Below are 16,093 nucleotides of genomic sequence, written 5' to 3'. Positions count from 1 at the left end.
CTAAAAGAATATTCTCTGTCCTTTACAGCACTCTCTAAAAGATTCTGTACTCTATATCTTCTTCATTTCCAGCAATATCCCCTAAATTTCATCCTCTATATCAACAGTGCTACTAGATTTGACATTCTATATTATTTTTTACCGCTCGTCAGCACGTGCACAGAAAACAGCACAGTGTATACAGCACCGCCGTACATCATCTCTACATAGCGCATGCATGTCATCCTCTAAATTTTAGAGGTCCTTTTAGAGTCTCTTGTTGGAGGGATAGAGGATCTGACAAACCTCTATATTTAGAGGACAGGAGCTTTTACAGGATCCTGCTGGAGCCAGCCTTAGTATTTTCGTTTGTTTTTTTCTCCATCCAGTACAATTTCCTTTTGCAGCGATCTGACAGTACAAAATACTACTCCGTACTAAATTTGGCGTGGCCTACTGTTTTACGGACGCAACAAATATCACTCATTTCTGCTTTCGGTGTGTATAAAGTTTGCCTAAAAAGGTAGTGATTACAAAAAGAAATATAGACTTGCTAAATGGGAAATTCTTTGCCAGCCAAAAGAAGTAGGGGGTTTGGGTATTCAGAATATAGACGTCCAGAACAAGTGTCTGCTAAGTAAATGGTTGTTTAAATTGTTGAATGAGGATGGTTTGTGGCAAACGTTGCTTAGAAAAAAATATCTGAGTAGATACACGCTCACAAAAGTAACCTCAAAACCAGGTGACTCCCATTTTTGGGCAGGTTTGATGAAAGTGAAAGACACCTTCCTAAATTTAGGTTCTTTTATCTTGAAAAACGGGACTCAGATTAGGTTTTGGGAGGACCGCTGGTTGGGGTTGCAACCTTTAATGACCCAATATCCATCGTTGTATAATATAGCGCGCAAAAAGAGTGCTACTGTAGCGTCGGTTTTCGAAACGGTTCCGCTTAATGTTTCTTTTCAAAGAGCATTGGTGGGTGAAAACCTGAGGTTATGGCATCTGTTGGTTCTCAGAGTAGCTCAGGTTGAGCTAAGTGGGGAAAATGATATGTTCAAATGGGATTTATCTGTGACGGGTCTTTTCTCGGTCAGGTCAATGTATAGAGCACTCCTTAACAATAATCATGTGACTTATAATAAGACTCTCTGGTCTTTGAAGGTACCTTTGAAGATAAAAATATTTATGTGGTATTTAATTAGAGGGGTGGTTTTAACAAAAGATAATCTTCTGAGGCGTAATTGGCATGGTGATAGAAAGTGTGCCTTTTGTCACTCGGATGAATCGATTCAACACTTGTTTTTTGCTTGTCACTATGCTCAGTTCATATGGAGGTTAGTTTTTTGGAGTTTGGGTTTCAATCAACCGAGATCAGTTAGACACGCTTTTGGGAATTGGCTTTTTGGGATGCCTTCGAAAACTAAACATTTGATTATTTCAGGTGTTGCTGCTATATGCTGGGCTATCTGGATAAGTAGAAATGATTTAGTTTTTGACAAAAAACCCATGTTAACATGCTTGCAGGTACTCTTCAGGGCGACGCATTGGTTTAGGACGTGGGCTGTTCTTCATAAACAAGAAGAGGGTATCCAAATAAAGGAAGCTTGTCGACGGTTAGAGTGCACGGCTCTACAGATTTTTGCTCAGCATGGATGGAGGTTTACAAATCGAATTACTTCGTAGTTTTGTCTATGGATTGTGTGTCTTTTTCTGGTTATCAAACCATGGTCTTCTATGGTGTGTTTCGGGAGGTCTGTCCCTCCATATGTGGCTAGTCGTGTGACTACTTCATGTAAAAACTTTTGGTGTATTGGCTAATCCTCCAAAAGAGGAGAAGCTGGACAAGTATCCATTATCTAAAAAAATAAAGTTTGCCTAAAAGTTGGTGTCGCCATTGCAGCACTAGCACTGGTACCAGCTACTCTCACGAGCTGCGTGCTGAGGTTGACTCCTTCCCGATCCTGAAATATAAGGCTACCGCTCGTTTCCTCTCTCTCCCCGACTCCCCCTCCCTTCCATCTCTTCCCTTGCATTTAGCCTCCCGCGGTTCAGGAGGCGCGGGCCATTCCCAACCATCGTTGCAGTGGTGGCAGGTATTGGCCTGTCGAGACCCATGGGCATTCAGGTCGCGGCGGTGGTGACCCCGCCGCCGTGCTCTTCCCCCTCCTCCTCTCCGGCGTCGCCTTCGTCCTCGGCCATTGCCACGTCGCCGCGGCACGCCGTTCTTGGCGCCAGGCTGGCGAGGAGCCAGTCGTCGCTGGCTTGCTGGAACGCCGGTCTTGGCCGGCGGCGCGGCGGGCAGCACGCGATCAGGCGCGCTCTCAGCGCGAGCATCGACAGCGTCGGGAGCGGCGGCGGGGAGGACGAGGAGTTCCTGAGGAGGATCCAGGAGCTCGCGGCGGGTCAGCACCCGGGCGCCGGCGGCTGCGGGTGGCCGGCGAGCGTGGAGCGGAGCGCGAGCAGCGTCGGGCTGCCGCTGTCTCTGCGGATGCTCAAACGGAGGAAGCAGCAGCAGCAGCTGGAGCAGGGGCGGTGGAACGAGCGGCTGATCGACTGCGCCGGCGAGTCCGCGCGCGCCGCGGTGGGCCGTGCCTTCTCCTCGATGGTGCTCATCATCCGGGAGCTCCAGAGCTTCACGCTGCAGATGCGGGAGGCGGTCGTCTACGAGGACCTGCAGGGCGTCCTGGCGCGCGTCCACGCCGAGATGCACGCCTCCTTCGTCTGGCTCTTCCAGCACATCTTCTCCGGCACCCCGGCCCTCATGGTCTCCCTCATGCTGCTCCTCGCCAACTTCACCGTCTACTCCATGGGCGACAGCGTCGCGGCGGCTGCCAGCCTCGTCCCACCACCCCAGGCAGCCGTGGAGATGGTGGACATCCAGCAGCAACCGGAGCAACAGCAATCCCATTCCCAGCAGCGGTTCGACACCCCCGCGCTCAAGACGTTCTCCACTGGCCGCACGGCCTCAGTGGGTGGAAACGGCGACGGGGGCGGCAAAGTGCGGCCAGTTGCCGGCGCCACCGGCGACGGCCAGTCGGACGAGTCGTCGCATCGGCAAAACGGAGCGGTGGTGCTGCCGCAGGACGTGTCGCAGTCGCAGGCGACGCCACTGGCGTCCGTGTCCGACTCGATGGCCGTGGAGGATGCACAAGCGCAACAGACTGTACACGACGACGAGCTGGCCATCTGGAAACGGATATCCGATGAAGCCGCCAGGATGCAGGCGAGCGTGCGTGCAGAGGAGCTGATGGACCCGGAAACCCTGGAGCAGCTCGTCGCGCCGGTGGAGGCGCCAAAGCCAGACACGGTCCACTACTCGCCGGAGCACGTGGCCACGGCGCAGAGGTACGAACAGGCCCTGTCCGAGGAGCCCAACAGCTCGCTGCTCCTGGCAAACTTTGCGCAGTTCCTGTACCAGGTGCAGGGCGACCTCGACAGGTGAGTCGGCGCCGACTGCTTTGGGTTTACAAAATGCAGTAATGCTGTATGGCGCGCCGCGCGCGCGTGCAGTCGCTGACGGACCGACCGGGCGTTCAGGGCGGAGCACTTCTTCAAGAGGGCGGTGCGCGCGGAGCCCGCGGACGCGGAGGCGCTGGGGCGGTACGCGGCGTTCCTGTGGCAGGCGCGCGACGACCTCGCGGCCGCGGAGGAGACGTACCAGGAGGCCATCGCCGCCGACCCCGGCAACGCGCACCACGCGGCAGCCTACGCGCACTTCCTGTGGAACACGGGCGGTGAGGACACATGCTACCCGCTCGACTGATGCGTGCGTGCGTGCGTCCACCGCCGCTAGCGTCCAGCACAGATCATCGGTGCCCTGCCCTCCCATAAAAACTTCAAACGAAAAGAAAGAGAAAATGGTCACTCCGCCGCCCTGCTGACCGCTGTCCACTCCACTCCCTCGGCAAGTCCAGGCTCTTCTCACGGCATGTGCTTCAGCGGCCGCTCGGGATTTCCTCTTCCTCTGTGATTGCTCGTTTTGGGGTAAGTAGTGTGGAGCAATGGCCAACGGAAATCCGCGGCTCGCTGCTGCTTCCCGATCTGGAAACCCGGCCGGCGACTGCGAGTTGAGAGGCCGGGAACGGCGGCAGCGCTCGGTTGTCGGTGGGGCCCGTCCACTTGGCGTCGCACGGATGTTTCCTGGTGGCACTTTTGCACGTTGTCGTCGAGATTTGTGAGACGCCGCTTTGTTCAGTGGAGCAGGAAAGTATGCATACTTATATACTGGCAGCGATTTGCTTCTTGTAACTGTGTCTGTGTAGATCAATAAAATGTATAAGAAGCTCTCCATTTTTTTTCATTCAAGTGGCAGACCAAATGCCCGCTGTCTGGTGAAATAGATGGACAAGTGAGTGCATCTGCTGCGGCTGGAATCGGAGGATACAGAGAGGAGAGAACTGGCTGCGACGTTCGACCACCTTCTATCTGCACCCGTATGCGACCGCCGCTCTGCTGCGCCTGGTGTCGACGCGCAAAATGTGGTTGCACACCCATATACGAGCGCTGCAGCCTTAAACTACGTTCAGCAGCTTTTCCCATTTTATCTCTATCTCATTTTTTATTTTAAACTACACTCTTCTATCTCATTTATTATTTTAAACTACACTCTACGAACTTCGATTTGAAGAAGACTGAATCTATGTCTCATTTTCTATTTTAAACTACACTCTATAACTTCGATTTGAAGAAGACGGAAGGTGATTGATTACATGGCCCAGCGGGCCGTTGTCTTGGCTCGACAAAGGCCTATCAAGGAAGTCGAGTTTGTACGAGAATACCTTTAATACTCCTGTAATGTAGTCTTTAATGATAGAAATATACTCAAGTACTATACTTTTGCCGACAAAGAACAAGTACGTACAGAGAAATGCTCTCTATCCTACTAAAGGAGGACTCGAACAAAAGAGAGATCGGTGGGCTCAAATTTCAAGTAACGTTCTTGCTTCGGTAACAGTGTTTTGCTAGCCGAAAGTCTCGCTCATTTTCAGAGAGCCTTCGGTGGGTGGGGTCGGTTCCCACCAGGTTCTGATGTCGTCGGCTCCGGAATCCCCAACATTGAGAAATTCTCATATCCGGTGAGTACATCTGTGAGGCGAAATGATCAGTTCGCCGTTGATGCAAACATTCATATGTTTCTTAGCACCTAAGGCTATCAACATTTAAAAGAGAAAAAGCAAAGAGCATGTCTCTACGTAGTATATATATAAATGAAGGAGAGAGAGAGAGGAGGAAAGGCCTCGCCTTTCCAGATCACGCTGGTTTTATCATTCGGTATAAACTTTATTTTTTGTAAGCACGAGAGAAACTTCCAGATACACCGTGCTGTTCTGTTCCTTCCAGAGGTCAAGTAGGCCGGAGAGAGCCAAGACTGCATCAGACTGCTGCCACTATAGTCAGGCCTTGGTTTGACAGCGCACATGGAATGGAATGGTGGCCGATACAGCAGCGTGCACTTCTTCGCGAAGTCGTTTGCGCTCTCATCAGAAATATATGCCCAGTTGCCTTGTAAAGCAATGTTTCTTTCTCGCTTTCGGTTGTATATATGTAGTAGCATTGCAGTTCTTCATCAACCCCGTACGAACAAACTTAAATTTTGCGAAGTTCTTGAGTGCTAACATTCATCAGTAATGAGTAGCCACGGTTCAATCATGCATGATCCATGGAAGAAGCAAATACATTTTTCCAAGGGGAACAGCGTGTTACGGGCACAATACGACGTAGGTATCACGATCATCGCCAGCAACAGCTTCGAAGTCTGAATCCAACCTCTGGTGTGCTGTCCCGTCTACTCGGTGCCCTTCTGATGCGTGCGTGATGGTCGTCCTCACTTCCTGTCCAGCCAGCGCCATGCTGGACACACGGACCAGCCGACTAATCCGCCAAGGGCGAGCAGCCAAAGCCGAGCAGGGCCATGCCCAGTTCGGACGAAAACTACAAGTCTGGCCTTCAGTCGAACTCATGTTACAGTCGTCCTCATCAGAAACAGTGCTGAAAGTTGGTACGGTTCCGATCGAGATGTGTCTGCGTCTCTGCGCGCGATGGATGCGACCAACGGGGTCAGTCACTTACCCTGATCGACATTGCGCACTGGCGTTGGAGGCTACGGGACATGCCCGGCCCGGCTTCGCCATCTGTGATATGTAAGGTTGTGCATGCATGCATGAACTTATTCTGAACAAACTGTTCTTGGTCGCGTAGAGATCAAGCTGCGATGTGGTCCTGTCTCTGTCGTGTTCCTTAATCGAGCTAGGATCCGGAGTTTGCGGTCGTTTCCAAAAGGAAAAATCCACGATGAATAATTTCGAGATTGGAGGTAGCATGTACCCTACCCTAGCTCCGGGCATTCTGATACCTTCTCTCGATTTCTCTCTCTCTCTCTCTTTTGCTTGCACTGCCTGCATGTCCTCCAACAGAACCTGCAACTGCAATTATGATCACTAATCCCAGAGTCTGAAGGGTATCTTTTTCCTAAGTAAGAACTAGCGCCGAGAATTTGCTGCGCTGAAAGTCTGAAACAGCAGCTGACATGGGCAAGGATCGAAATCGGGCTGGTCTAGCTTCTCCCGATCGAGTCCCAACTCCCAACTGCGCCATGTCCACGTTCAACGAATCCTGTGAGGTACTAGCAGCAGCTAGCACAATGTACTGGCGTGTGCGTGTCCTTGCTCCTTGGCGCATTGCTAAATGAATCAACAAAGCCTATCGGATTATTGGAGTCGATATATAGAGGCACGTGCTGCCGGTGCGGCATCTGCCATTCTACCACCAACCAGAAAGGATCTGATCTTTTCCCTTCCGTTGAGGTCACTCTAGGTCTCCCGGTTTAAGAAGATGACGGACTCAGCGTCTTATTATAAGATACACGCTCCGTTTCGTTTTAGTTGTCGCTGGATAGTGTAAAATTAAACTATCCAGCGACAACTAAAAAAACGGAGGGAGTACTATAGAAGAAATAGGAATGAACAGTAGGCACTGCACTCAAACACTCAGGTTTTTCTTTGAGAGGGAAAACACGAGTAGATTCTAGATTCAAAAACTTTTTACGTACAGAACAAACTAAAGGTATCCTTTTTTAGTGCAAGATTGGTAAAAATACAGGAACATAAAAAACGTAGGAATGGAGTTGCATGACACTTAAACTCTTATAGGAATTTAAAACGCAGAAAAACTTTTAACAGTGTTTAATGCACATTAGAAGAACATATGAATTATAGAAGAGAGAGATAAACACAAAGGAAATTTTACAAGAGGTTGGACCTATTGTTAGAAATCCTCCAACATCTTACTACAATGAGCCATCTCGTAAGAACTTTATAGGATTTGTAGAAACTCAGTCATTTGTTTCAAATTCTATATATAAGAGGTGGTAATGGATCGCGATCCAAGTGTTTCTTCACAATTAGTTTGAGCTCTTAATTAATTTTAGTTTAAAATTGAATAGAAATAAAGCTTAATCCTAATCTGATTTGATCCTTAAATTTTGTAGCGTAAAGTTAGAGGTTATTATCACCCGTAACTATATAGGAACATTTCCTATACAATTTCAATCCACCAAAATTCCTCTACTTTTTTTTTGTTCCAGAGGGCCTAGGCCCTAGAGTAGCCGGCAAACCCAATGATTTTTCGCAGGGCAGGAAATTAGATTGGGCCACACCAGGAGACACATTCCGATACAGAAGTCTAGCCTAGTGGGCCTGGTGTTCTAAGCCTGACCTGCCTTGATGCAAAGCAACTACGTTTTAGGCTGGGCTGGCGAGGCCATTTCATGTGCATCGGTCTATCACATTCGCATAGTACCTGTATCGCGTGTGGGCTTCAAGTGAACCGACCCATGTGCTGAATAATTGTTTCTTAAAAAAAGGAAGGTAAAGACGGTTGAGAAACCCTAATGAAGGTTATGTGGGCAAATACCGAATATGCCTCTAAGGGCAATCACGTCTCTATATATAGAACATGTACCCCCTCATATGGAATAGAGAAGAGAAAGAGGCCAGAGGTCTAACCCTATATATTGTGTCTTGTGTGTTTCCTTTGTCGTGCTTATGGGAAGGGAGACGGGTCCTCTACAGCTTCTTGCGTCTCTTCTGCTAACGGGAGGGAAGGGAGCGGATTTGGTGATCCGTGGTAACGTAGTTCTCAACACGTTATCAGCACGCTCTACCTCGACGTTGCTGCGAGATCAGATCTGCATCAACTATCCGTCAAGTCGGCAGGTCACCGGCCTAGCTAAACTGTCCTACGCGACAGTCTTTGATTTGCCCTCTACGCAAACGTGGTATATATTTTTAAGTAGGATGGATCTACTGTTCTTCATTCGTTCCTCGAAAAAGATTAAAGAAAAGTGGTATAAATTTAGTGCGGTGAAAAAAAAACTTGTGAGACCGCTCTGCGGCTGCCGCTGCTAGCTATCCTGGCGCGGAATGGGCGGTTCCATGGACCGTGCACGGCCGCTCGTGAGGCCCCACCTTGCATGGCGTGGACGATTGCGTAGCACGCAGATCCCTTTTTCCAGGAGATAGAGGAGTGCGTGCGGCTATTGACCCGCTTTCCTGGTAGTTTGTGCATGCTGTGCTAGTGGGTGAAAAAAAATGGGCATGCATGCATGCGGCACTCATGATGACGGAGTCAAAAAAAGTATGGACAAGAGAAATAAAGAGAAAGTATAAAATATTGCATGCACAAGTACTATCCCATATCTCCGATATATATTTATATCTATCGGTAAATAATGATGCTCCACACTATTTGTTTATATATGTTTATATATAATATATACAATTTTCCGTTGAATTTTTTTATTGTGATACAATTTTAATGCACACTCCATATTATTTATTCTATTTATTTCATGTTGAAAATAACAAATAGAATAAAACATATTTTCTATCTTAATTAATTAATTCCTGTCGTAAATAATTAGTAGAAAATGCATGGAAATTGCCTTTTACATATGATGTGTTTATGTATTAATTATTGTGTTTGTTTTCTGCTTTTTATTTCCTGCAGTAGATACTTAGCAGAAAATTAAAAATACGTATGAATGTTGTATTGTGCATACTTAAATCGCTCTAAATATTTATATTACGTTGAGCATTTGGATTCATCTTGAGCGATTAAATGATATTGTGGGTACTCGGACGTGCCGATGAGGCTACATTATTCATTGGTTGTGTTATGACATTGGCTGAGCATTGGCTGCGCCCTGGCAACACGACGCAGTATTTGTGTCGTACGAACTTGGCTGCGTCATGTGATTGCTATATTGCAGTCTCGTTTAATCGGACCGCTCCCGTTGAGTCAGACTGTTATTACTGAGTCGCGTATTTTTTGTATGCCCTGTAGGCATTGTTCGTCTGTCGTAATCATCGAGCCATAATTGCGCCTATTGCGCATGTTGCGTGGACTTGTCCTGTACCCCGACTATCGAGTCACAACTGCGCCTGTTGCGTTTGTTACGAAGGCTTGTTGTGTTGTCGTAGCCCTGATGGCTGCACACGCATTGACACCGGATACGCTTGAGCTTGTATTCACGTGGATTGTGGTGCTTGTTCAAGGTCCTGAAGTCACATTATGTGCAACCTTCATAAACAATTTTGTTTTCACTTTATATTTTGTTTGATTGTGTTGTGTGGTATCGTATATTTATATATATCGCCAAGTGGCCATAACAACTATATTAAATCTAGGAAATTAAATTGAAATACAATGAAACACAAATAAGTTAAATCTCTGCTCTCTCCTCGTGCATATAATGCATGAAAGCTTTTTTGGTACAGAAGACATCACAATTTGAGATTTTATTAGTAAGCAATAATACCTTACCAAATGATTTAAGGCTATAAATCTCAGTTATACATTGCTCAACCAGATGTTGACACGTTGCTCTCTTTGTCGTTGAACGACATGAAGCGAACTTTGAGATAAATGGCTAGTACCCTAGCAACATGAAGTTGCGAGTACATCGAAAGGTTACTCTGAGAAAAATTTCACTATGTTGGTGTGCAAAAAAAACATTGTGTGTTCCCGTCGAACCACTTTACTCGTCCTGTATAGGACCTCTGTACTTGTGTTGCATACATCTCTCAGAATTGTAAATACTTATAGTCGCTGAATTGACTAGGTATAGTCCTTTGATTGGTATGATATACTTTTAAGCTAAATGGTAAAGGTCGGTCCTGAATGGACACATACCGGGGGTTTATGTAGTCGAACTACACTGAATTCCACCCTTTGGCATGCTTACTATTATCTACCTCCGATCTACCAGAAGTGAGAAGAGTAGACAAATAACTATGAAATCCCACATCACCAAAGAGCTTGAAGCTAAATTAGACATTAACATGTTCTTGGTTCTCGGAGCTAGAAGAGTCATATGTCTTGACCACTAGACTACTAGTGATGATAATTTGTGATAGAAATATGAAGATCTTGTAGAGACCTATTGTATCCTCTCTACTCCTGATGATTTCTTCGTATGAGAGCAGGACTATCTGTTGTTGAAGATGGATCCTAGGTGGATACCAGTATTGTTTTGTTCTTGCCAAGCAGTTATCATCATTTGCTTCATCAAAAGCTAGTTATATGGTTATTTTCCCAAATAAAATGAATTCTTGGTCTTGTCTGTTCTATTTTAAAGCTTCTGCTTTTGCTGAACAATGAAGAGACCAAAATAATGCTATATAGAACAATTTGGTATATAATATGAGGAGAAATGTTTGCCCTGCTGGCAACACCACAAATTAATAACTATTGTTATAATTTCTCTCTCAAAATTATAATACCTTAAAATGTTGCATAAATCGATACCCAATTTCAGAACAGTATGAGTAATTCGGTAAACCATGGGCAGTGATAAAAACGAGATGGACTATACATCTATGCATAAAAAATATTTGTTTGGCAATATTGGCCTGATGCCGTGCACTTTACTACCATAATCTACACACATATTTTCCTATGTGCTTAAAAGCACAATGCAACCAGTGAATGTCCTTGTGAGCGCTAGACCCTGATGGTCATTTTACTTGTTGATCTGAAGTCAACTAATAGCTCCAAACGATGAATGCTATGCATGAGCCCCTAAAGGACCCTTATGGATAAAATATTGTTGCGCATATCAGTCTAAATCTTAATGATTGACTATGCATTTGGTAGTAATAACAATAATTTTGCAAAATTGTAACCATGAAGCAACTTGTTGTTGCGTGTCTCGCTTGATGTTGAGACTAACCCTTCATGTTGAAGAACAACTATATAGTATTCATGCCACTACATTAATCTAAGTCCAAAGCTCACTGCATAAAACCCCTATCTGTAATGTGCGTAAAATTTCGCAAATAAATCACCACAATAGCATACATTGCCCACAACTGGATGATTGTGGTTGGGGATTTTATATGTATGCTTTTAGAACATCTCGGCATTGGGGGGAGGAATGCTCATATAGTGTAATGCCTCAATATTCTATTAAACGCACAAAAGCCAAACTGAACATGTCGTTCAGTATGTACTCCTGTGTATATGGAGTTTGTCAGAAATCGTTGAGGAGTAACCATATTGGTCTGAATGCTTCTACCTGATGTAGATGTGGATATACCGGGATTAATATCATATCCACAATTGACTTATTGGTATTTGATCTATTCTTGGGGACGCCTGCGAATATGATCTATCAGCCTTAGTCAAAGCATATGTTCTGATTGCAGATTCACGTGGTTTGTAATAACTCTCCTCCGATGAACTCGCCCTGCTGGTGATTTGCCTCACGAAGAGGTTCATCTTGATGATGAAGTTCCTAGCAATGCGCGCAATATCATTGTGCTGGGAATATGGAACAATTAATCTTTCGTTTTGGGAAATGACGGAGATCATTATTAAATGTGGGAGACAAATGTGTCGACACCTATCTTGCCTCTATAGATTGCAAAGGGATCCAAAACAAAGTCCTAGGCATGAGTGCTTGAAGCTCTCTTATCGGGTCAATGATAAATGCAATCGAGGCTGAACCAATAATCGCAAAATGGAAGTCGCGAGCTTGAAATTCAGACATTTATGGGCACTATTGAATTAATGTGTGGTGAATGCGATGTTTCAAGTGGTCTTGTGAGAGACCCATCCCACATATGTGTTGAATAAACACTGTTCCGCTATATGATATAATCTGGCAAATGGCATGAATTAAACTATGCAGTTAATAGGATTCAGAAGATCTGTCATGAGATCCAAGGAGGACTCATATTCTTGAATTATAAATATGCAACATATAAATCTCATACCGAATAATACATTCCTGATGAATGATCACTCTCCTATGTAGGGAGAATATCTCCTAGTTGAGATTATCGTTCCCAGATGGAACTTTTCCTGAAGAAATAAAGTCTGTGTTAAACACCAAAGTTTGATAATCCCTATAAAGGATAAAGACCTATATAGACCCGAAAAGGAATAAGATGAGGTACCAAAGGACTTGAAGTTCACCGAATAAGCACATGTGCATTCCATGAGTTTTACTCATGGTAATTTCCACTAGATGTGGAATTACAGTATCCTCTAAAGCCCTGATGGCAAAAACCTATAAGGTTTAGGTGTTACTGGCAAAATATCCTCATTGTACCAGAATGACAGACTATAACGATGTATCTGATCGATGAAAAATCCCTGATGGATTACGATCTTTGATGGACTTTTGTTACACCATCATAGATGTTGCAAAGGATGAACGCCTGGAGCGATGTGTCATATTTAGAATATGTACTATTGCAACTATATTATCCCCTAAGTCCCATTGAGGACATGTTATTTGCTTTGCAAAACTATGTATAAATTGTGGTGTAAGATAGAAAATGATAGCACCCCAACCTCATCCATTCTCGTTATTCTAGATGAACAATGAGACATATATCTTGAAGAATATGCTTGAGTTATGAGGGATAATGACTTTGACAGATGTCATCGTCAGGGGGAGCGAATGCTTATATCGATCACAATCATGAGACAATAAATGTCATATTCTATGCCCTGAAGGCGTGAGTTTGATGATCAATATGCGAACCTTTATGGAACTTTCTATCAAATATATAGATCCAGTCGATCGAACACCATCAGTCAAAGTGGCTTATTTATATTGATACGTGCACTTACCTCGTATATACTAGAAGTGAGTAGAGGTAAAGTTCCTGAAATAGTCCTTGCAAGGATATGCAATCCGTTTACTAAATCTTTATATGCATATACTTCAAGAAGAAGATGTTTTGCCTTATTGATACGATTTTGCAAGGATCAGGGGAGCACATTTCTAAAGTTAGCTTTTATAGAAGATTCAATTGAATCTAGATATAGAAGATCGAAATATGTCCTGATGACAGTTGTTGTACTCTTTTTCCTTGGTGAGTTTTCCTGAAGTTTCTCACATGAGGTTTTTAACGAGGCAACAAAGTGCAAATGCAATATGCGTCACCATGCGCTCTTTCTCCATAGTTTCCCACTGGGTTTTTTGGGAGTTTTAATGAGGCATGTGTTGGTCGCGGTATTCGCCCAAGGGGGAGTGTTGAGAAACCCTAATGAAGGGTTACGTGGGCAAATACCGAATATGCCCCTGAGGGCAATCATGTCTCTATATATAGAACATGTACCCCCTCATATAGAATAGAGAAGAGAAAGAGGCCAGAGGCCTAACCCTATATATTGTGTCTCGTGTGTTTCCTCTGTCGTGCTTATGGGAAGGGAGACGAGTCCTCTACAGCTTCTTGCGTCTCTTCTGCTGACGGGAGGGAAGGGAGCGGATCTGGTGATCCGTGGTAACATAGTTCTCAACAAAGACTTCTCCTTGGCCAGCGGCCAACCATATTCTCGTTAAATACTCACTCCGTTCTAAAATATAATTTGTTTTAAACTAATTACACATTAGTTATATAAATATAGTTTTAAAGTATATCTATATTTATTATTATTTAAATGATGTGGACAGAAAAAAATGGCTAGAAAAAGTATATTTTGGAAGGGAAGCAAACAAGTTAATTTATTATTATATATTATATATTATAAAAATAAAGGCATCCTTTTTGAAGTCTTGCTGTAGACCCTCAATTTGTCAAGAACAACTCTGCTCGAAGCGGCCCACCAACAGATCGAGTAAGGGCACACTATGCTCGAGCGAGAGCTTGGGGAATGCCATGATGGAGGAAACACCCATGCAAAGGTACGAGGCTGCCTCAGATGAATCATGGAGGACATCCAAACCCCTCCGTATTTTCCGTGGGCGAGCTAGAACATCGTCGTGGCAGTAGCCCTGTTACGGGGAGTCCCCTCTTCGACCATGCTCGAAGAATGGAGGGGCAGAGGGCTTAGGAGGTTCAGACAATCCTTGAGCACACAGTGGTCCAATAGGCAGAGAGCTCTGCGTGACAACAGGAGTCTAACACCAATCGGTGGATGACCATGTCGGGAGGTGGCGCAGGCACTATGTCACAACCAGCGTGAAACACCAACGACAGAACCATCTGGGTCCCCGTGCAGGATCGTCTCGGGGTGGGGTACAACATGTGGAACACACGCAGGGCCGGACCTGGGGGTGGTCGAGCCGGGCGGCCGCCCAGGGCCCCCAAAATGTTAGGACCCCACTCAAGTATATATTTAAGTATAATACTTGGTGATTTAATCAGTCTAAACAAACAATGTTTGCTTTGTTAGTTGATCGGTCCAAATACGTAAGCCAAGCTACGATTACATTCACATCTCTACTAAATTAAAGCACCACTTTTCCTAGTTCTATGATTTCCACTGGCATTGTGCATTCCATATTTAAATGACAAATGCTAAAATTATGTACAAATGAGGATTCAAACCATAATTGTTGGCTTTAATCTCACATTTACACTCACTTATTCAATAGAACGCACATGTCTTTATGTTTATGTTCTATACTGAATCATAAATAAAAATCGTCGCAATGTACGGACACTTTACTAGTATACGATATACACCATTTCCTATTTGCCAAGTGCCCTAATTCCTATCAAGTAATTACGGTTATATGAGAGCCAATGTATGATTATGTCCATGCATACAGTTATATCATATCATCAAGAATTCAAGATTGAAAAAGTATCCATCGATATTAATAACATACTTGTCGGCGTTTCGAGACCGGGGGGTCCCTAAGCCGACGAGTGAGTGCCGCGTGCCCCAGCCCAGATGGGTCGAGCGCGTGGGCGAGCGCGAAGGGGGGAAGCGAGGTGGCCGGAGACGGGCGTGAGAGAGGTGGAAATCCCGCGGCCTTCGTGTTCGTCCCGCGCCCAGGTCGGGTGCGCTTGCAGTAGGGGGTTACAAGCGTCCACGCGGGTGAGGGAAGCGAGCGGCCCCAAGAGAGCGCCTGTCCCGTCCTCGTCCCCGCGCGGCCAACCCTTTCTAAGAAGGCCCTGGTCCTTCCTTTTATAGGCGTAAGGAGAGGATCCAAGTGTACAATGGGGGTGTAGCAGAGTGCTACGTGTCTAGCGGGGGGGACAGCTAGCGCCCTAAGTACCATGCCAATGTGGCAGCCGGAGAGGTCTTGGCACCCTGCTGGTGTGATGTCGTGGCTCTCGGAGGAGCAACGGAGCCTGGCGGAGGGACAGCTGTCGGAGCGGTTGGGTCCTTGCTGACGTCCCCCTGCTTCCGTAAGGGAGCTGAGAGCCGCCGTCGTCACAGGGCTAGCGGGGCGCCATCATTGCCTATCTGGCGGGGCTAGCCGGATGGGACACCGGTCTTGTTCTCTGCGGCCCGAGTCGGCTCGGGGTAGGGTGATGATGGCGCTTCCTGTTGACGTGGCGGGCCTGTGCCCTAGGTCGGGCGACGTGGAGGCTCCTCCGAAGCCGGGGTCGAGTCTGTCTTCCATGGCCGAGGCCGAGCCCGAGCTCCTGGGTCGGGCGAGGCGGAGGTCGTTCGGCAGAGGCCAGGGCGGAGTCCGAGCCCTAGGGTCAGGCGAAGCAGAGTTCGTCGTCTTCTGGGGCTGAGCCCGAGTCCGAGCCCTGGGTCGGGCGGAGCGGAGTTCGCCGTCTTCCGGGGCCTAGCCCGAGTCCGAGCCCTGGGTCGGGCGGAGCGGAGTTCGTCGTCTTCCGGGGCCTAGCCTGAGTCCGAG

General features: G+C 46.2%; 1 protein-coding gene across 1 annotated transcript; it reads left to right on the top strand.

The window, feature by feature from the left end:
• The first annotated feature begins 1,992 nt into the window (after positions 1-1,992).
• LOC100275415 (uncharacterized) lies at positions 1,993-4,280 on the top strand. Its single transcript, NM_001149492.2, has 2 exons — positions 1,993-3,417; positions 3,517-4,280. The coding sequence occupies exons 1-2, from the start codon at positions 2,093-2,095 to the stop codon at positions 3,740-3,742; spliced, it is 1,551 nt and encodes a 516-aa protein (NP_001142964.2). The 5' UTR covers positions 1,993-2,092; the 3' UTR covers positions 3,743-4,280.
• The last annotated feature ends 11,813 nt before the right edge of the window (positions 4,281-16,093 follow it).

This window comes from Zea mays, chromosome 8, assembly GCF_902167145.1.
Source record: "Zea mays cultivar B73 chromosome 8, Zm-B73-REFERENCE-NAM-5.0, whole genome shotgun sequence".
Taxonomy (NCBI): Eukaryota; Viridiplantae; Streptophyta; class Magnoliopsida; order Poales; family Poaceae; genus Zea; species Zea mays.
Note: the sequence above shows the minus strand (reverse complement) of the source record. Positions and strands in the feature narration are given on the sequence as shown.